Consider the following 22,639-nt stretch of genomic DNA (forward strand, 5'->3'; position numbering starts at 1 on the left):
GAACACCCACACCTAATTGAGTACCCAGAGCTGAATCCGCATAGTTGAACCCGCCGGGAAGAAGAGAAGGCTCAACTGAAGTAGCCAAACACACCCTGCTAAACCCTAGGGGAGGATGCGCAAATGAAACCGCTTGCGGAGGGATGGAAGAAGATGAAGAAGAAGGAGGGAGAATGAAAGAGGTAGAAGTTACCCTCAGAATTACTGCCGCAGAAAATGCAGGTGATGAAAGCCTCGTACCGCTCGAAGAAGGTACCGCATGCCCTGCCAAAACCACGGAGTGCAAACCCGAACTGGAAGCGACAGGCAAACCCTGTGAAATACCTGATACTACCGGAACAGGCGCTGAAGCGGAAGCAAGGGGTTGTGCATATCTGAAGGGATGGAACATGAAACTCCTGCAGCCAAATTCTGTCGAAACTGCGTTTTCACCAGTCCGGAAGCTCCTCCTACCGGAGAAGACTGTACTGAGGAAGGAGAGGCGGGAGACAGAGGAATAGCAGACGCATAAAAAAAAGTTACCTGACAAGAGGAAAGCCAAAAGTCGAAGGAGGGAAAACGGAAGATGCAAAAGCTGCAAGAAAGACCGGAGCAGAAGAAGAAGAGGCCGAAGAGGAGACTGAAAAAGGAGCAGCAGAGAATGTGGGAGCAGGAGATGAAGCAACAGATAACCCGACTGTACTGAGGAAGGAAAGGCGGGAGACAGAGGAATAACAGACACATAGAAAAGGTTACCTGAGAAGAGGAAAAGCCAAGAGTCGAAGAAGGAGGGAAAACAGAAGATGCAAAAGCTGCAGGAAAGACCGGAGCAGAAGAAGAAGATACCAAAGAGGAGACTGAAAAAGGAGCCAACAGAGAATGTGGGAGCAGGAGACGAAGCGACAGATAACCCAGAAGAAAACTTAGAACGAAGGGACAGAAGGTACACCGAATCTGCTAACCCCCTCCATAATCCTGAAACATATCTGACATGAATTCTGGGCACTACTATGTCACATAGGCTACTCCCTAATGTTAGAGAAACCATTCAACAAAAATAACCTCTCACCATAGCTCTGTACCTGTTTGAAAGACCCAGCAAGTCCGCCGTATATTCCGCCACATCCAATTGCAGGTCGCACAAACTACTTTTAGAAGCTGAAAGGACACACCAGAATCCGCCTTACTAGATGGAGGAGTAGAAAAACACAGAGAAGGGGGAAACTACAGTAGAACATTCAGAAACAGTCGGAAGTGAATTAGGAGTTAGAGCAGAAGGATTCTGCACCACCGGAACTGAAACATTGACTTGAGACTTTGAGCCAGACCGAGAAGAAGCGATGAAGGTGAAACTTTTGCCGGAGTAGACCGAGAAGAAGCGATGAAGGTGAAACTTTTGCCGGAGCACCAAGAAAAACCACTCAAACCCGAAACCAGAACCCATCCAGGAGAACGACCCTGCACCTTTACTACCTTTTCCTCACTACCTAACCCAGACCCATCCTCCTTTATCTCAACTAGATCCTGATCCTGACTAACGTCATCAACATTAAATTTATCAATACTACAAGAGGGTGGGGGGGGGGGATCCTTCACTGCCTGCTCTGTGCCGAGGGGGTCGGAGAACCTACCCACTTGGAGGCTTTGCAGTTCTCCATTACCCTCAGCACCCGTTAGGGTTGGTTCTGGAACAGGCAGGGAGCCGAAAAGGAAGAAGGATTAGACATCCTAAAACTACTACCATCCTTATCTGAGAAATGTTGAAAAGACTAGCTATTAAATTTTCCATACTACTTGCAATCCTATCCTCTATCTGTTTGACTACCTCTGAACTCACTAAATCCATCAACTGATCTATAGCAGAAGCCTGAGATACTTGAGGCAACGAAGAATCTGACCAACGTTTGCCACCCTTACTAGCAAGAAGAACCTGACCAACGTTTGCCACCCTTACTAGCCAAAGACTTGCAATGATGAATGTAATCCTCCATCTCTTGTGCCTTCCAATCGGAACATTCATCGCAATGAGTCTGCACATCACACTTAACCTTCCTACATACCTGACAGAATGTCTATCGTGTCTCAAGGTACTCATCCGTCTCTTGCAGGAAGAAGCGATGAGCTCCAGCGTCCACCGTCGTAGGGGAAGTCGAGGTCGACGTTGAAGCCGATGGCGCAGTAGTAGAAGGTGAAAAAGTCCATGATGAACGATCGAGACCGGGAACCTGTGAGTCCAAATCCAAATGACATTCCACATCGAAGATATCCAGAAAATCCAGGAGAAAAACCATTAAATACAATCCAGGTCTCCACCAGAAGCCCAAATCCAAAGAGAAGTCGGGCAATAGGATTAAAACCTCGCACTGCAGGAGGAAACAACCTTCCAGCAGCACAAACAAAAAGGAACTGATGAAAATGGGGCGTGTCCACGCACATCTGTCAACGTTGCCAACGGTTTGTTATGGCAGCTCAAGTGACAAGATTTTACCTGCAGCGTTGGTAACGTTGGCTGTTAAAATTCCCACTAGTGGGATGGGTAATTGAGAGTTGTTTGGGCTAGTGGGATTAAGGGCAAATTGAGGTGTTCAGGGAGTGTATTGCAATATAAAGATTTAATAATGCACAAAGCAAAAAACATAACTCACCTGCTGCAGGTACCGAGTCTAGTGTTGCAGGCTGTGGTAACTGTGGATACGCTGGTGGATGTGTGTATGCTGGTGAGATAAGTGAGTGAACAATACAACTGGTATCATTCATGGGATTATAGTTGCCTTGCAGCTGACCATAGTGATGGGAAGACAGAACCATAACCTTACAACTTGGTGACACAAGGCCAAGTATCTGTCAAAGGAAAAATAAAATAGTATGGGCATCATTTTTTAATGAAAATATTAGCTTTATTATTCAAAAGTTCTTAAAAATTTTATCATATTACAGTACCTAATTTCAGTTAGATTTATTGTATAAAAATAACTTTAAAACATAAAATAATGGTCAACTATTCTGTATAATTATTACAGTATTATTGTTATATAACCAGACCACTATGCTCATTCATTTACCTCTAAAAGCTAGCCACAAGGGCTTGTCTTTATTAATGATAAGGTTTTGATCGTATTTATTAAATTAAAACTCTTTACAAATTTTACACTTAAGCTACAATAATTGAAAATTTGAGAGATTCTGAGAAAAACTTTTTATACTTAAGCTACAATAATTGAAAATTTGAGAGACTCTGAGGAAAACTTTTTAAGCTATTTTGTTTCCAAAACTTGAGGTTCATTGCTAATTATATACTGAACATTCACACAAAAAAATGTTAAACTATGTGTTACTCTAGTCTACATATATGGACTGGATTATGTGGGCTATTCATCTGATATCCATGGGTCAAACAACAGATGCCAACTCTAAGACTAAGGAAGATGACTGCAGCTGTAACCATTTAAGTAGCTGATACAGCATCAAATGATTACCAAAGATAAAGAGTTTGGCGCCACTTCAAGTTGGCAGGGCATTTAATTCAAATGCATGAAGAGGCAAATTTTCCAAAATAACTTTCATGTTTTATGAATACAAACCACTGCTTACTTAGAATTCCATTCCTTTATCTCTGTTCAGTGACAGAAAACCAGCTTAACCCACAAGAGGGGATGTCCGGGTGACTCTGCACTGTTTTAAATTTTGAGGGACAATTCCTTGTTTACCAATACCAACGAAATAATTTTTCGAGGCAATGCGTGAGTCGTGACGACTTATAAAAGGAATTTTATATAACACTAGCTTGGAAACTAGTTTTACACTGTACATACTGATTTCTGTTCAGAATCAAAATCTCAACATCAGGTCAATTTCCAAAATTAGAACCATCAGCATCTCAGATTAATCCCTAGTTGGGGTTACTGTTTTTAATGAGTTTTTCCACGAGCTTCAAACATTTATTTAGCAGCTCACTCCATAATTTGTTCTGGCAGATGTTTTGAGAACAGATGCCCATCCAGGCTCCAACCCTCTCTATTTATCAGGGCTTGGGAAAGATAAAAAGTTTAAAAGTCTAACCACTGATAAGAACAGCAATGCAAAACTATCACCAATACATGCGAGCAGGGGAGTCCATTTCCAGAGGAAAACTTTTCCCACACACATTTTCATTTTTATATAAAACATAATTTCATGATGTTTCATGGACTCAACTCTTCAAAATCATCTAATGTTTCCTCACCTCCAAGCACTGCTCCATCATTTTCTCTTTTTCCTTTAATCACCAACTACAGATACTGTGAATACTGTAAATAATCCTTTGAGTTTGCAGCTGATACCCAAAGATAACTTTTGCCTCTTTTTTATCTAATCAGAACCACTGGCAGCTAATTGTTTGTAATCAAACTCTGGGCAGTTAACTAAAGAGCAATAAGTGTTAAGTTTAGGGATGAGATTACAAGCTTAAACAAAACCATGGTTTGACTATTACACGTTATGACATACTGTAACTTGAAACTATTTAATATTTTTGGGAGATTCTTGCTGCATGCCAGAGATCATGAGAGGACATGCAATAAATGCAGCACAACAAAAACTATAGTTATCTGGTTAATTTAGTAAATAAATAGTTACTGTTTGAGTTAATAGCTTTTTCAAACAAACAGTGCACACTAGTTTACAACTTCCACGCTTAAGAATTATAATTTGATTTTTCTTCCATCACAAAACTTTACTGGAAAGAATTTTCAACTTTAGTATTAACATTAATTGTAAATCTGCTTGACTTTGTTTATAAATTTGGTGCATCACAATATGATAATTCTGTATGGGAAAAACATAAAAAAAAAAAACACTTACCATCTCAGCAAATCTGTTGGCCAAAATTGCTGTTACATCCTGACTAACATTACACACCAATACAGAGTCTTGGATAATAGAAAGAGATGAGGATTTGAGTTTACGAGGACGAAAATCACTAGTGTCGTCAACCTCCATGGACTTTTCCACTTTAATCGATCCACACTCTACGCATCCTTTTGATATGAGTAGTGTTTCACAGAAGTCTGAAAAAAGAAAGCCGTTTGACTTTTACAAACCCAAATTCAATACAAAAAGTTTAAAATTAATCTGATGGATGACAACACAGACACATTAAATATATGGTATCTGTTAAACCACAAAAAGGAGAGCCATGAAAAAATGGTCTATGGTATTGTGTTATTAAATTGAGAATGTAAATCACGGACAAAAACTATTTAATAATTCTTCAACCATTTTTCCTACTGCATCGTCAGGTAACTGTGTTCCCAAGCAGTTTTACTCCACAACTGCCTTAAATTATGGTTTCACACTGTTGCTAGACTATTTCAAATAAAGCAACAGATGAATTCTCCAACAGGAATCACAAACCAAAAATTTTGGTCTAACTCACCCTTGCTACTGCATAGACATTTAGATTTTTGTTAGTGATCAAAGCATTCAAGAATGCCTTTGTTAAAAATAAAAACAAAACTAAAAATAAAAAACCTATGAAACTTTGGTTATTTATAACCAAACTTTCATACTATTCTTTAACCTTTTAGGTATGGTAGCATAACGAGCACTTGTCCTTTATTGATCTCTGACTTGCCAACAGTTGGGCCCAAAGAAGCTCCTAAAATCCAAAGTTCTTCTTGAGTTGCAAACCTCTCTATTTCCAACTGGCACGACAGTAGTGCAGTATATCATTAAATGACTGAGTTTCAAGTTTAAACCTGAAACTCAATCTGCTAGTAATGATTTTGGCCACACCCTGCAACCTATCTATGATGTACATGCTTGGAAGATACCACCATGATAGGAACTTACCTAATAAATAGTAATGTGACAAGAGAATAGAAGTCTGAGTGTTTTTTTTTTTTCTAGCTATCTAAGAAACTGAGCAAAAATCCATCTTGCTTTGTCTGATGCAAAGTGTAAATAATATGTCCATGCTTCAGCTCACAGAAAGCCACAATAAGAGTAATAATCTTCAAATGTGTAATAACAATAATCTTCAAATGTGCAATAAAAGGTGTAAATGTACCCATATTTCTTGTCCTATCCTCCAATACTTAATCACAAACTCATGACATTTATGAGCTTTACCATGTTCCCATTTATTTGATTTTCAGTTATCCTAAGGTCTCAAGTAACTGGATCTGTGGTATATCAAAATTAAATAAAATACAGTGCAAGCTTAGCATTCAGCATTCTAGTTCCCAATTTTGTCACCTATCCACCTTCTTTCCATGTACAAATATGAAGGCAACCTTTGTGATAGAAACTGACGTCTCAAAAATTGTGTAAGCAAGTCCAGTTCAACATTTTTATTACAACACATTCCTCACTTAACGTAGGTTTTTGTAAATCAGTCCAGATAAACTTTAGTAATACTGCTCTCACTAATATTTAAAATATCAAAGCTTGAAGTCTGACATTTGCTTTACATGGTTCAAAGACATGCTTTGCTTGACGTATGATTCATGAGATGTCAAATGAATTTTTTAAGCCGTTTTGGGATATATCTATGTAAACCATCTTTTATCTTTTAAAACTCACTACTTATTTAACTATGTACAGTACCGTACACTGGTTGCAAATGATTCCGTATATTTCCCTTCTCAGCCTAAAAACAGTATACAGATTTAAATGAACTAAAGGTATACAATGTAGTTAGCCTAGTTTTAATTATGACAGTTTCAATGAACTTTTAATTCTAATAATAGGTTATATCATTCTGAAATAAAGATTAAAGATGTTTACAAATTTCAATTATAATTAAAATACACTGTACAATCAAAGAGTGAAAAATTTTTAATTCTTCTAGTCAGACTACAAAACTACTCTCAGTAATTAAACACCCTTAAATCTTGAGGCATTAAGGAGTCAGTAACAGCTGTACTGAGGATGTCCTCATTGGGGCTAAGTTCTAAAGCATATGGGATGGGGTGAAGACCCCTTAAACAAACCTTACACTAGCAATGTTAATCATACAAAAAAGACTGCTTCAATATCCAGCGTGTCATTTACCCTTGACCAACAAACTAGACTATCAATATGAACAATTTCCAAGTATCAGGCAATAAAATGTACAGTGTAGATTGGCTTTAGAATCTCCAAACCTTTAACTACGTATGTCTCCCATTTGGGATTGTCAGGGAGGAAATGGAACTGAAGGACTTAGTTTAATCTCTTTTATCAGTGTCTTATGAGCCTGTGACATCTAGCTGGTCCCTGTATTTAATTGTACAATACTGATCTGAAAAAATACTGTACTGATAAAGATCTACTTCTGTTAGATATGGAACACCTATCTACAATAATCAACAGATGAGTATTTTTTTTCTTAGTGCTCAAAAAGAATGTTCTTACAATGAGTAGGCTACCATTTTGGGTTGATAAAAGGAAGAGCTAAGAAACTTGACTTCTGACATCTCTCAAACACAATGTATTTTTACATAATATAACAGAAAATAATGAGTAATACACTTACTGCCAATTACTTGAAAAATGCAACATAGTAAAAACTAAGGAAGATAAAGAGAAGAATAATGTCTGGTCCCAACGACACCAAACATTAGAGTGATGAGCTTTGAGACGTGAGAATGGCAGCTCATGGTAGGTGTAACCTCCCTTATCTAGCTGAATAATGATACCATGCAATTTATAATCCAAGTTTAGATCTCATTGCAGCAACTAGATACCAGAGCATTTAATGCAATGGATTTAACTCTCGTATGGAGAAATTCAAATCAATACCTCACAACTCACTGGGATATTTAAGATGTTGCAACACTAATAATAACTGTGGAACCAAAAACGGTTCTCTTTAATCAATTAACCAACTGTGGTTTTAAATGTAATAATCTTTTCCCATCAGCATCTGTAAATAGGTGCACATATACAGGCCAATTAACTTTAGGTGCACATATACAGGCCAATTAACTTTAGGTGCACATATACAGGCCAATTAACTTTAGGTGCACATACACAGGCCAATTAACTTTAAACATCAGTGCAATGCACACATTTGATAGATATAATGTACACTCGGCAAGGAAAGTGAGGATACAGTTTTTTTAATCTTCGGACATATATTGCTAATTAATGCGACATCTGGCAACTTTAGAAGGGGGAGGAGCTTCAGTCTTAATGTGTTTGCCTTTTGCTTGACCACCTATAACTTTCAATCATATTCTACGGTTCTGAAATCATTGATACTTAAATGCAGTAATAAGCTTTACAGTATTCGTTCAAGTTGTAATTTGCAGCGATAGTTCTGAGCAAAATAAACATTTTTCCACGTAACCTGCCAACTAACCTTACACAAATGAATTTGTGACACCACAATGAACGGAATGCTTGCGTAATTGGAAACGCGATCTTGATTGAAATCAAGAGTTAAATCTGGCAACGTCACAACGAAAAACTGGGGAACAATAAGGGAATGAATGCAATGTTATGATCGAAAGAGAGATCTTCCATAATGAAATCAAGAGTTAAATGTTGAGCAACCTAGGCCAATGAAAAACATGGGGAACATTGAAGGCTATACTATACTTGTATAGTATGTTTTAGCAATGGAGAGAGAGAGAGAGAGAGAGAGAGAGAGAGAGAGAGAGAGAGAGAGAGAGAGTTGCTGTTGTGTAGGCCTAGGCCTATATGTAGAGCTACTCATTTTATTATTTTTTCTTTTAGAGAGTGAGCGATACTATACTTGTATAGTATGTTTTAGCAATGGAGAGAGAGAGAGAGAGAGAGAGAGAGAGAGAGAGAGAGAGAGAGAGAGAGAGAGAGAGAGAGAGAAACTATGGCAACGTCAAGAAGCATCCAGTTACTTGTGTTTTCCCGCTACTCCGCACATCATAGAGAACGCTCTTGCGGATTTAAATAGATTTGGTCAACCTACCCTAGCTGTCACATCATTTACTGCCATTAATTCCAGCTGACCTTTAACACTGTGAAATATAAATATGAATGTGTAAAAATTAAATAAATTATCATTACCTCGTATGATGATGCAATAATAAGCCTGTTCATAACGGAAAACGAGTAAACATTGCCGTTCTGATAAACAGTACTACACCGAGATATCCATACACTATCTTTTAGATTTCTATGAACGAAGTCATCTGAGAAATTCTGATTACTTCGGACGTCCATGGTGGTTTTAAGTATCTGAACGTTTTTGTTTTGCAGATTTAATATATATGATATAATTTGCATTGTGTTTTCATATTCTAGAGTAAATTTATCGAGATTATGTGTTTTCTGTAAGAAAAAAAATTAAAATTCGATGAACGAAATCTAATGGAAACTGTATCCTCACTTTTCTTGCCAAGTGTACGTTGCATTCAAGTAAAAGCATCATATACACATTCCTACCTGAGGCAAGAGTTCCATATGATATAATGAGAGCATCACACTTTGAAATCCGGGACTTGGTTTCTCCAGCATTCTTGAAGTCTAAGGATAAGTTATGCCTAAAAGAAAAAAAATCTCATTAAAGCAGTGACTAAAAAAGGTTTGAAATAAAACACCAATAAAAAGCTTTATTTCTTATTACTAATTCAACACCATCAACATCCACAGAAATTTTCCAAAATGCTGTACATGGTACCTCTGAATTTTAAAAATTTCTTGAAATGAAATATTCTACACCACAAAATCAGTCGTACTTAAGTTTAACAAGTTTGGAAGAGCACCAATTCCCTGGCAAACTCTAGATCCAGAGAAGCTGGGATCTGACATAGCTACCTATTTCACAGAGATAAGCTAGCTAGATTAACAAACAAGACACTGAGTACTTCACCAAAAAGAGACGCCAGAAAGGAGCGCATCGAGATGAAGTTAGCCAAACAGTTTGAAACAAACGGACGCGCGAGATGTGTTCATAACACGCCCGAGATTGAAACTGAAGCTGGTTACTGGGCGGGTCTCCTCCCTTTTCTCCCCACCGGCATCCGGTGGCGCTGGGTCTCCCGCCAATTATATCAGCGTTCCAAACAAAGTTTGAAAAAATATATCTCGGATGTGTCGAAATTTACCAGATTAAAGCTTTTACAGTGTTTTGGTAGGACTTTATAATGAAAATTAGGCATAATCACAAAAACTGTAATGTAAAGTTAACTGGGTAATTACTTAAGAGTATTGGTCTAGCTGAGAATTTTAGTTGCAATAATGTAAGATGTAATGTTGATAAATCATAAACAACAGCATAAAGCATTTTGGTATCCCTATGTTACTTTAAGACTGCCTTTAAGGGGCATCTATAATTAATAATGAAACTACTGGAACTTGTTGAAGGAAGATGCATCAAGTTTACTGTACAATTATTTAAAGTGAAAATGGAAATGAGAAAAAAATGCATATAGGTTTCAAGAGCCTATGATATTCATTACTAAGATGGTGGGAGATGGGAAATGTAAGTGGAACTGGGATGTAATAAGCTTATTAATAAGAAATGAGGAACTACAATGAAAATGCAGTGGCGCACCACTGAAATGTGCAGAACATGAAAACTACTATAAAATGTTCATTTGGAAAATTCAACTCAAATTTAAACAGCAGTAGTTTAGTCTCAAGAAAAATCCTTTGAGTAAAAGTTTTTTAAGTATACCTTAGTTTTACCAGACCACTGAGCTGATTAAGAGCTCTCCTAGGGCTGGCCCAAAGGATTAGACTTATTTTACGTGGCTAAGAACCAACTGGTTACTTAGCAACGGGACCTACAGCTTATTGTGGAATCTGAACCACATTATAGCGAGAAATGAATTTCTATCACCAGAAATAAATTCCTCTAAGTCTTCATCAGTCGGCCGGGAAATCAAACTCCGGCCTAGCGAGTGCCAGTTCACAGCTCTACCGACTCACCCAACGAAGAGCTTAATCCTTTAGTAGTATGTGGTATGGCCTAGGCTATGGGCTAGCAATCTGACTAGACCAGGCTTAAACAAGTTACTTGCATTCATAGTATTCTGTACTCTTATGTGTTACCTTTCATGGGTAACAATGGCTGCCTTCAAAAAAAACTTGCAAATAACCAACTACAGCAGCAGCCTTATCGGCTGGTAACAATTACAATTCTCACTGACTTTGTGGTGTCCTGGCACTGGTAGCACGTTATGATTACTGATACGCATTTAAAAAAGCTGAATAAAAGTACCTACAACCAGACACTGACCACTGACAAGGGCAAGGGCTATTATACATAGTAATACTAATAAAACAGCTTAACCTTGCAAAAAAGCTGAATAATTTAATCACAGTTACCCAACACACTTCAGATAATGAACTGGCCACGGGACTCTGGATACAATGTAGCCCCACCACCAGATGCCATGTTGCTAATGCTAGGGGTTGACAACAAATATCAATGTGGTTTAACCATTTATTACTTGCATATTACCAGGTAAAAAATGTCTAAAATACATTTAACCTACATCAAAAAGAGTTTAATTAACCAGTAGAATTGAGAAACACCTTTTCAGTTAATCCCTTCACTATTGAACACTGGAAAATACTTGTGATCAAATTTTAAAGCTGACAACCATGTTTTATGGCAGCTTTCAAGCAATCAATAAATTGCAATATTCAATCTGTAACCAATGATTCAAGACTGGCTAAAACAGTGAGCTATGAAATGTGCAAGTTCCATAAGGCCCTGTCCACACGGTCGAGCATTGCTCGGCAAACTTTGCCTCTTTGCGAGCCAAGCCTGTTGTACGCATTTATGCTGCTGTCCTAACGACGCTGGTTGGATAGTGAGAGCCTGGCAGTGACTGACACAGGACCGAGTTGTGTACAATATGGATCTTAAGACACGCAAGAACAAAATCACGCTGTGTACTGTTGTAGCTGTGTGCAAAGATAAAAGCGACAAGGCAGAGAAGGACTTTGTGTAAAGGGTGTCTACAAAGAAGAGCAGACATAGGAAGTCATATGACGATATTGCGGGAACTGAGACATGGTTATGAATCAGATTTCATCAACTATATGAGAATGGACCCTAACTATGTGCAACATTATTTGTCAACAGGATGCAGCTACCGATCACTACAGTACAGCGCTAGGGTTTCCAAGCATAGTGGACTAGACTGACAGATTTCTGTACCATTACAATAAAGGATGTTAATATATTTGGTTTTCAAAGTTCCCATATGTCATATTTACTTGACGTATTCATTATAAAGGGTAAAATAACGGGAAACTTGTTTATTTTCCGTTATTTATTTATTTGTGAAGGTTTTACATGATATTGCGCTTTACTGAAACTTTTCAGTAGGTGACGTCTTTATCCGTTTACCAGAAATATTTCCATCAGTTAACAGCAGGCAAAGCCTCGATACTTCGATAAACATTAGGAAACCGTGTTGAACTGTGTACAATAACCCTTGTTATTTGTCCTAATAGGTCCAGAGAGAGAGAGAGAGAGAGAGAGAGAGAGAGAGAGAGAGAGAGAGAGAGAGAGAGAGAGAGTCAAAAGTGCAGTCACAGGAATAGTGTTTGGTTAACCAGGCTAAGCTACCTCTAAGCTACACTAAAATTCTAGCCTAACTCTGGCTAGCTTCCAAAACACACCAACTTAAAAAGAGGTATAGATCAAACGAAATGAGAATCTTTCATATGGTTTCTTTATAAGTATATATGATACACAAAACAATAAAAAAAGTACTGTACAACACTTCAGTATGCAAACTGTCTCACTTAAGAACTTTGTCACAACAGCCTACCCTACCCAAAGCTACTTTTTCAAGACCATGTAATGATCATCAAACACAAGATATCTAAAGGTACTGTATTGAATATAATGCATATGTTTATGTTATGAATGTTGTGTATGTAGAAATATAACAAGAAAAACAACAAAAGGATTTTCTGTAATGTTGAATGGCAGAGCATATAGGAAGTGTGATGTTAAGGCACCACTCATTTCCTATACTACCCTGTTATTTAAATTCTTTACTGGTCTCTTTTCTATGTAAAGTACAGCCTGTTTGATGTACAATTGTATCATAAACCAATCAAATGTACTGTGCTGTACATCGTATATAAGTTACTCTAAAATACTTTTTTCCCATCTCCACTTCCTCATCAGTATGTAGATCAGCTAAAGATATTCTTACTGGGCCAATCAGCATGCATACAGTGCACAGCTAGTTTACCCGCTGGGCAGAAATATTTCTGCTCTTCTATCTATGCAATTTGATTTTTGCTATGCATATCCAACCACACACACTGTGCACTTTTATGTGCTTTTTTGCCATTATTTTGTTTGGATAAGCGAAGTGCCGAAAGTCAAGGAGATACTGTGGCATTTTGTATTTTCATCCCAATACATGATAATTCCTAGCCTACACATAATCTAATATCAGAAATGGTCCAATGATGGTCACTTTCACATAATTTTTTTCTACAGGGAATATAAGGTTCACAAGTATAATAAGTTTTGTGTTCAGCAGCAATGATGAGAGTGCATGTGATATTCATAAACAGTAGTGAGAGTTCTCTATTTTCCTCTTACATAATTATTACCCATACTCCTCACCAATTAAGACTTCATTAAACTTGCATATCAAAGTGCCTGGATGTTTCCTGACTTCAGCCAATTTCCATGACAGTTTCTGCAGTTTAACATAGGATACCATGTGCCTATCTTCCACGAGAACACCAATGACAAAGTCAATTACCTGGAATGGGAGTGGGCAAAGAGGGAATGTGTCACTTTCAGCTATCTTGCCTATCCTCAAGCTAAGGAACTCGCTTTGTGTAGAAAAAGACAGGCAATTAGCACTATGTTGGGCTAGACTAAGATGAAAGCCTGCATTTCAATTTTATGATTTAGGCTATTTTTTGGTTAAGGTGTTGTAGCCTAAGCCAGTTCAGTATGGGTGGGGGTGAGATTGGGCAAAGTCCCTGCATAAGAATCTGGTACCCCAAAATTAGGTTATGATACATCCCAGTAGCCTTACAGATCTTGCTGCATTTTAAAGTTTTTTACTTAACCTACCCTAGATATCCTAAGTTTTAAGCTAGCCTAGTCTACTTTTGATAGATAATCTGCATGCGTTAGCTTATGTATCTTCTCGACTTATTATACTTTGATAGTGCCTTTCTTATCCTCCTGATTGGTAACCTGTACTCGTTTGGTTTACCACCAACCATTAACCGGGGTCACCAAAGGTACTGTACGAGCCAATAGGCTATGGGAAGAAAAACAAAAACGACAGTTTTGCACCAACAAAAATTATTAGAAATACATAAAACACAAGATAAACACACGTTAACATACAGAGTTTAAGCCTCTGACTACGAGTTAAGGCATTATAGGATTAGCCAACCAAGCTTTGTATGACCCGGGGTAAGGCAAACAAACGAAAATGTTCCGTAAGCAACAACCTATATTAATTCTTACTCAACATTCGCCGATGGGCATTCGTCGTCGTCTTCAAGCTCGTCATAAGCCCGTGATGATGAAAATACCGGTTCTCCAAAATCTAACGCCATTGATGTTTAATTTAATTTACGTTGTCAACACTAAGTAGAGGATGACAACCAAGAAAGCATTTGAGTTCGGATCTTTAGGTAGGCGTTAACTTTGCAACGGCACCTCAGTACATTCAGCTTTCAGCCTTCTTGACATTTAGACACTTTCCTGATTGTTGATCTCCGACTGTCTTAACTTTATAAAATCTTATTTCACTCCAGCTTCAGATGTTTACCCTTTCCCAGAAAAAAATGAACAAACCAGCCTCTGCTGACCGAGAGATCATATGGTTAAACTTCAAGCTTCCGGAGGATATTTTTCAGAATATACTGTATATTCTAGCAGCAAAAAAATGCTTCCCAATATTCTGCACACTCCTGCAAAGTCAGAATATATCCATCCTTTCTTAACAAAGGTGTGATCATGCCACCTAAATTTGAAGGTGGTTCTTTGATGACGCGGTCAACTGATCTGTACCAATACTTCATTATTATTTTCTGTTACAATAAACGGTATAGAATCGACAGGATGACAGGAAGTGCATACGATGCTTGTAAAAGGGCGGGACATAATGCTAATTGCTGATACTTGGCACTACCTTTAACTATGACTACGAATCCTTTATTTATGAAAAGTTCTTAGGCCATTCATAAAAGACAATCATTCTTCATAAATAAAAAAAATTGAAATTTCGGGAATATTCAACCTGTAATGAGCATGGGTTAAATCGAAAATGATAGTGGTAGGGTAAGAATTACCTGTCTTCAGAATTACGAGTTTTGCCGAACACCTGGTTTAACAATATTTCGATACCGCTCCTGAACTGAATCTAAGTAGGTTATTTAGAATGCCAGAATTCAACGCATATTAGTACTGGATTACTTTAATGTTCATTTTCCCTAAAGGCACGGTAAACTCTCTTGGAATGCGAGTCGTCTCTTCATTCAATATACTACGGGATTACCTGGTTTGATATTAGCCACTTTCTCTGATATAGCCAACCTGCATCAGGAATTGACTGGAAGTGAAGTTTCTATCAATTGAGTGCTTCAGTGTGCTCATGGAATATTTCCCGAGTGTGTAAAACCTTATGAAAAAATGAAAATGCTCCAGTCAGCTTTATATGATTTTTACAATAAGAAAAGACCGTATATTTTCCATCTAATGTTAATTTATTTTAAAAAATGATTAAAGTACTAAAAACTGCTAAGTTTATTAGAAAAATGGTGAAATATTGCCCCAAAACTGCAAAAAAAAAAAAAAATGTAAATAGGGCAATATACATAACTCTTGACCTAGCATTTTTGGGGGAACTAAAAATAAAGAAGGCACGCAGATCAATTTTCAATCATACTTGGACAAATAACTAAATGCAAAAAATTATTTTTGAGATTGTAAAATAGGTATCTTTTACATAAAATATTTCGATTTTTTTGTAGTGTTAGAGGAAAGACTGCAAAAGAATATGTAAAATAGTTTTTTTACAATATAACTTTTATCATGTAGAATAATAGACAGGACTTTCTTTATATTATGTAGACACAGGAATAAAACTGAAAAGTAACTGAAAACATATAGAAAATTAAAGACTTTCTCTAATATATTTACACGTATGAAAATCATAAACAGTACAACTGAAATAAAAATTTTTATTTAAAAAACCTAAACAAAAATTCAATTAACCACTGTTTTTGCCTGACTTACTACAATCAGGATTTTATGTACTGTACTTGCTCACAGTTTGGTACATTTAGGACAAGTTTTACAATGAAATGTTGTCTTCTTTTGCACTGCCCTTTTTCTTCACGCAATAACTACTTCTTATACTACAAACAAAGCAATCAGGTTTGTCATTTTTGTCTGCAAAGTGAGCAACGGAAACCTGCCTTTGAGTCTCCCTGATAAGTGATTCCAGTCTCTTCTTAAAATCAGTGGCCTATTTGAGCGTCCTTCCAACAACCCATTTACTACCTGTTCCATAATTTCCTTTTTGTGTTTTATTAGGATTTTGGTTATCATTAGCTATTTCTGCATCTACCAAGGCCACTGTATAACAAAACAACATATTCCTTGATATCATTTCTTATTCCTCAGGCTAAAGTTTTATGTTGCACATAGTTGATCAAACCTGTCAACCCCTCCATTATATATGTATTATAAGCTTAAGCAGATGGTTTATGTGCAGTTCTATCAACTTTTTTTGTTATATTGTTACTCCTGTCACACTTGGATCACCAATAATGGGCATGTTCACTTTGCCACTGTTCTGCCAAGTTGCTGCTATCATAGTATTTTCATTATTTTTTTTATGTCTAATCATAAAATGAACATTAGCGTAAATCAAAATAAAGTAAAAAAAAAAAAGCACTTACCAGGATAATAAATGCAGAAACATTTAAAATATTAGGAATTACATGATTACTTAGTTACCATTGATGAAACAGTAACTGTTGTTTAAAGTTTTCATGTTGAAAACCAACCTAACCTGCATAACCCAAACACATAATTGTCTAAGTGGTTAAAAAAAAGCAATAATTGGCCTACATAATAATGAAAGAATAAAGCGGAAAAGTAAAGTAACCCATCTTACTCAACACACAGTTGTGTAAGTGAAGCACAAACAAAACAATCACTAGTCTTCATAAGAAATGCAAAAACAAATTATATTGACCGATTTTATAATATTTTTGGTTTCATTGATCAGTCAGTGCCTACTTTTCAACATTCCCAAACAAAACCAGCGAATCATTCGGTACCCACGGTTCATTTTCCAAACAAAATCCCCGGAGCCTAGCCTACTAACAACACAGATATATGTGGCTAGCCTAGGATACTCCTACCTCCCTCTTTCTCTATTTTTATATAAAGATATGTATATATCTAGCCTTATATATAAAACATATATAAACAGACTACTCATTTACATATAAACTTCGGCATCACTGTGGTCACTTAAAAGGTTAGACATTTAAGTGGCCATTTCAAGTACCCAACAATAACATCAAGATTGATGCCATCATCTCTGCTTCATTTTACTATTACATGTTCTTATAGTAACTTATGAAGCATTTTATAACTAGCAATTTTTCGTAACAAATATAATGCATTAATATGCAAAACATTTGACTGATTGAGAACAAATAAGCAAATTGCAGGTCATCTCTTGATCAGCTGAGTTATATCAGCTGAACTACCTTTGTTATATTTATTACTATTTCGTGAATCGTGACCAGGGCTCCCACTATGCTTCAACAGTATTTCCCTAGGCAGCTGTTCAAAATTCCCTAAAAAAGTTCAAAATTCCCGAAATAACTTTCTATGTTAATATCCATTGAATAACATTAATAAAAATCAACAAATATACTAAATTCTAATCCACAAATATGTTTACTCTTAAATTTTAACAGTAAAATGCAGGTCTATAAAAAAGGACTTAAATAAGCAAATGTAGATTTGTTTTTTAATATACTTACACAGTGTTGGAGCAATTGCATACTTGAAGAAAACGAAATGAGTCTGGTATCTTGACAGTTGTCAATTAAGTGAAAGTTATGCTGCTTGAACATGAAAAACACACACACACACACACACACACACACACACACACACACACACACACAAACAAAGTAACCACTTCTGAATGAATAACTTAAAGTTGAACTTCTTGTAAAATAAATAAAAAAAACTCATATACAAAATAACCACTCTGGAATAAACAACCTAAAGTTGGACTTCTTACAAAATGAAAAAAAAACCACTTCGGTATGAATTAAACTAATCTCTGTCTTAATTATCCATATGTCTTTTTATGATTTCATGAGCTTCAGTATCAGTGGCGTTGCTCTTTACATTTCGAACTAAATTCAATAATTCGGGAAAGTCACTCAAGTTCAGTTGGTGGGCATTTTTTCCAGTGGTAGCTAGTCCTTCTTTTGCATGAAGTAGAGCTACAAGGCTTTCTCGTTTGAGACTGTGTCTGTACTCATTTTTGATACGATTTACAGCACTGAATAGTCTTGCAATCATTCATGACAGTTTACCGTCTCACCACTGGTAGTGGTACCATTCATAAAAATTCAAGTCGGATATCACTGACAAAAAATAATAACAATAATAAATAATCGTGAGTTTTTATTTGGAATTTAAAAAGTATATAATAGTGGCTGATAGTCGAAAATTCCCTAGATTTTCAGAAATCCGCAAATTATTCCCGAAGCTCCTCAAAAGTCCCAAATCTACGGAAAATTCTCTAAAAGTGGGAGCCCTGATCGTGACGCCACCATTGGATGATGATAGACATTGCCTTCAAAAAAAAATTTTTTTACTGTAAACTAAAGAAAACGGATCAACAATTTTAAGGGAAGACATTTTTCTTTGGTTGTAAACTGGAGTCGACTTTCGCACTTCAGTTATAATTTTCTCTCGTCGTTCTCTCTGGTCCAACTCCACCAAAGGCACTCTGTGAGATTGCAGTCTCACTCAATAGTGCATTGATATTTTGAAATACATACGCGTATTCCATATTAATTGTTAAATACACACTATCATAACACTTGGAGAATAAGATTGTCCTCCATTTTTTCTTGAAAGACTTTATGTTTTCAGTCATTTTTATTTCAAGTATGAGCCTATTGTAGTCTTGCAGCCCTAAAGACTCAAACCCACATTTCAAGTGAATCTTGTCTTAAATAGCTTAAGACAATCCGTAGTTAATCTTGTTCTAACTTAATCCAATGGCTGTATTATGCACAGAAGTTTTAAATATTTTGGACGTCCAGTCTTGACAGCTTGATGAGTCATTACACAAATTTCGAACATTATTCTAACTAGGGAGCCAATGCAAATGAAATAATAAAAATGCAATCCTACCCTGAAGAGCCACACTTTATCAATCTTGCTGCCCCATTTAATGGATAATGACAGATAGAGTTGCAAAAGTCCATTGCATTTATGATGTTGCAAAATCATAATTTTTGGATACAGTTTCACGATATTTTTGTTGTAACGCTTCCCACCATGTTGTGTGTCCTGCTTTATGAATAATCTCGACTGCTTCCATCAGCAAAATTAACAACTGCGTTGCCAACAGAGGAGTATCGATGACTAAAATACCTAGTTTGCATTAGCAACTTCACTCTTCTGTTTAATGCTTTTGCTTGAAGCCTATGAATAACTTTTTACCACCAAGTTCTCTTCCTTACAGCAATAGTAATTCAGTCTTTTTTACGAGATTATTCATTCTTGAGTCAACTTCAAAAGATTCAGTTTTCTTCGTAAGATCGGCAGTTATGTGGACCAATGTCCCGGGGGATATCTATAGAGTAACGAACTGGTTCTATTCTAAAAATTCTGGCATCGCGTTCAGCAATCTAAACTCATTTTCATCCCTCACACAAATTATAGCAAATTGCATTTCTCCATATTCATTCACTATCAAATGGATTTTGTAAAAGAAATTAGGGCACAGCCACTTCAGTTTTTTTTATATTTCCATCACAAATGTCATCTAGAAAGACGCATCACATATAATATCATTTGCCACATTCGCATCCTTCTCAGTCTTCCTTGTCCCTTATCAGATGAGACGATTTTTATGGAACCGTAGCTGTAGTAAGAGCACGGGGGTGTTGGGGGGGGGGGTGATATCATTCATTCATTAAGCACAATAATAACGTACAGTACATAAAGTGATATTTTCATAGCGTTTCGCCTGTTTTGGGGGGGCTGCGGAAAAATTCTTTAAATTTCTTATTTTGCAGGTGGTGAACTGAAAGGAATTAAATGTGAAACCAAGGGAATTAAATGAACCAAAAAGACGTAAATGGTGAAACAAAAGAATAAAATGGAATTAACTGAAAAGAGGAGTAACAGTTCCTTGGAGTTACCGTAATATTCCTATAACGGACAAAATCTATTGTACTTTTTTCTATATCACGGGAATAGTTAGTTAACTCCTTGAATAAATCAAATTTAAACAAAAAAATTAAATGGCTCTTAGAATGAACATACCAAAATAAAGAGTGACTAGATAACTTTAGGGCAAAAAATTGAGGGTAAAAATTTTAGCACTCAGTGTATTATATAGAATTCTTTACTGTTTATAAAACATATGTAGATTTACCATTAATTATTATATATACAGTATATATATATATATATATATATATATATATATACATATACATACACACACATTAATTTACAAATAACTTTCTAACACTACCTACTTATGATTACAAACCGACACAGACGCAAACACAAACACACACACATACATATATATTATCGGTTTATATATGTATATAATCATATGTATATATATACATATATGTATCTATGTATAACTGAATCACGAAAATATAGAACGTGATGAATATATAAATAAAGACAAAATCCACGAAGGAAAGAGAAACAATGGAGTGTTGCGAAACCTTTCGACTTGTCCTTTACTTAGCAGACAAGTCGAAAGGTCTCGCAGCACTCAATTGTTTCTCTTCCTATATATGGATTTTGTCTTTATATATATATATATATATATATATATATATATATATATATATATATATATATATATATATATATACTCTTGTCTTGTAAAGTAAAACAAACTTCTTTTGCTCCTCCTATAATTCCTCTTATCACTATACCACATGACAATGAAAAACCATTGAAGATTTAGTCTTGCCCACTTTGAGACCTCTATATAATGATGCTGTGGGCACAGTTAAATCACGAGATCGGTAAAAATATAACTTACTGGAACATTAGGATATATCTCAACTATTTACTGAAAAATGAAATTAAGAGTTACCAGTGCTTAATCCTCTTTCAGAAAATTCTTATTTTCGGAGCAGCCCCTGAGTGAAGGATACACGCGTTTGAGAATGCGTCGAAAGATTTAGGAAGGATACTGGCTGACGCTTTCGGAATCATTGGGCTTCTAAAGTGTAATATAAAGTCCAATCGAAGATGCAATGTATTACTACCCTATAACAATTTTCATGTCATCTTAATGATTTACTTACAGTTTTATCTATTTTTAATATGTTAATTTATTTTTATCTTTTTTTAATAAGCGAGATCTCCTCTTTCTGTATTTCCCTTTACCGTCTCCTCCTACTTTCTAATGAACACCTTATTCATTGGAAGCTTAAAATTCAAGTCCATGGCCAATGTGGGCTTGTTCCATTTGAACTGGGTTCATCTTCCTAATAATAATAATAATAATAATAATAATAATAATAATAATAATAATAATAATAATAATAATAATAAAAGCTAATTTCTGTTCCCTCGACAGGTAAGACTATCAGTGCGGTGGCAACTCCACTTCGATTTATCATATTACTAAAAAAAAAAAAAAAAACTCCTTCCTTCTAACACTAACGCATTTCAGATACACTCAACAACTCTCAAGGCATAACTAACCGACTCCATGAAGGAAATCCGGACCGTGTAAGATGATGTCATCTTTACGGGTAAACAAGATGGACGGGATACGATTCGTCTATAGCTCTGAGTGGCATTTTGGCTCCCAGGCGAGTCGTTGTGGAATTAAAGTCTTATAATGCCAGTGAAACCTATCTCAGAAAGCGGTTGCTGAAAACTGGAACTTATGGGGCCTTATGATGTCACGGAAATGTATTATGAAAACTTTTGACATCAGCAGGCGATTATTTGCGGTATTTTCTTTTCATTAATTACCCATTTAATAATTTGCTTTATCATCCGATCGCTTTAGCAGCATTAACACAGTCGATGAATATGGTAGAAATGCAGTTGCATAGCCAATAGCTATACACTTTCTTCCTGACAAATCATCAATATTAAATTAGCGTTTAATACCTCTGCTTCATAAGTAAACAAATCTATTCATAAAACCAAATTACGAAACCTCCCAAGTGAGCATGCAAAACAAAAACAAAAAACCCCGAAACCTTTATGTCTACAAATCTACTTATAAAACAAAATCGCAGAGACTCCGAAAACATAAACATATGCTTACAAAACAAAGTCGCAAAACTTTCGTAAGTCAACTAATCAAAATACAAAACAAAGCCACGAACAAAACAGAAATAAGGAAACGTCTTAAAACGCAGAAGTTAACGACCTAGAAAAGACGTAAGTGCGCAGGAAGGTAGGAAGTCTCAAGACACCTAGACCTAGGCTACA

The 22,639-nt window shown here is 36.2% G+C and overlaps 1 protein-coding gene across 2 annotated transcripts in view; it reads right to left on the minus strand.

Moving 5' to 3' along the window:
* LOC136839304 (proteasome assembly chaperone 1-like) overlaps window positions 1-14,625 on the minus strand; it is a 28,075-nt gene extending 13,450 nt beyond the window's left edge. The window contains exons 1-4 of one of the 2 annotated variants that reach the window (XM_067105173.1): window positions 14,396-14,625; window positions 9,367-9,464; window positions 4,819-5,024; window positions 2,625-2,820 (exon numbers count right to left, since the gene is read on the minus strand). In XM_067105173.1, the coding sequence (XP_066961274.1) occupies window positions 2,625-2,820; window positions 4,819-5,024; window positions 9,367-9,464; window positions 14,396-14,487 (592 nt within the window). In that variant the 5' untranslated portion in view covers window positions 14,488-14,625. The remainder of the gene's footprint in view (window positions 1-2,624; window positions 2,821-4,818; window positions 5,025-9,366; window positions 9,465-14,395) is intronic. The other variant, XM_067105174.1, reaches the window with a different exon arrangement.
* Between the last annotated feature and the right edge of the window lie 8,014 nt (window positions 14,626-22,639).

This window comes from Macrobrachium rosenbergii, chromosome 6, assembly GCF_040412425.1.
Source record: "Macrobrachium rosenbergii isolate ZJJX-2024 chromosome 6, ASM4041242v1, whole genome shotgun sequence".
Taxonomy (NCBI): domain Eukaryota; kingdom Metazoa; phylum Arthropoda; class Malacostraca; order Decapoda; family Palaemonidae; genus Macrobrachium; species Macrobrachium rosenbergii.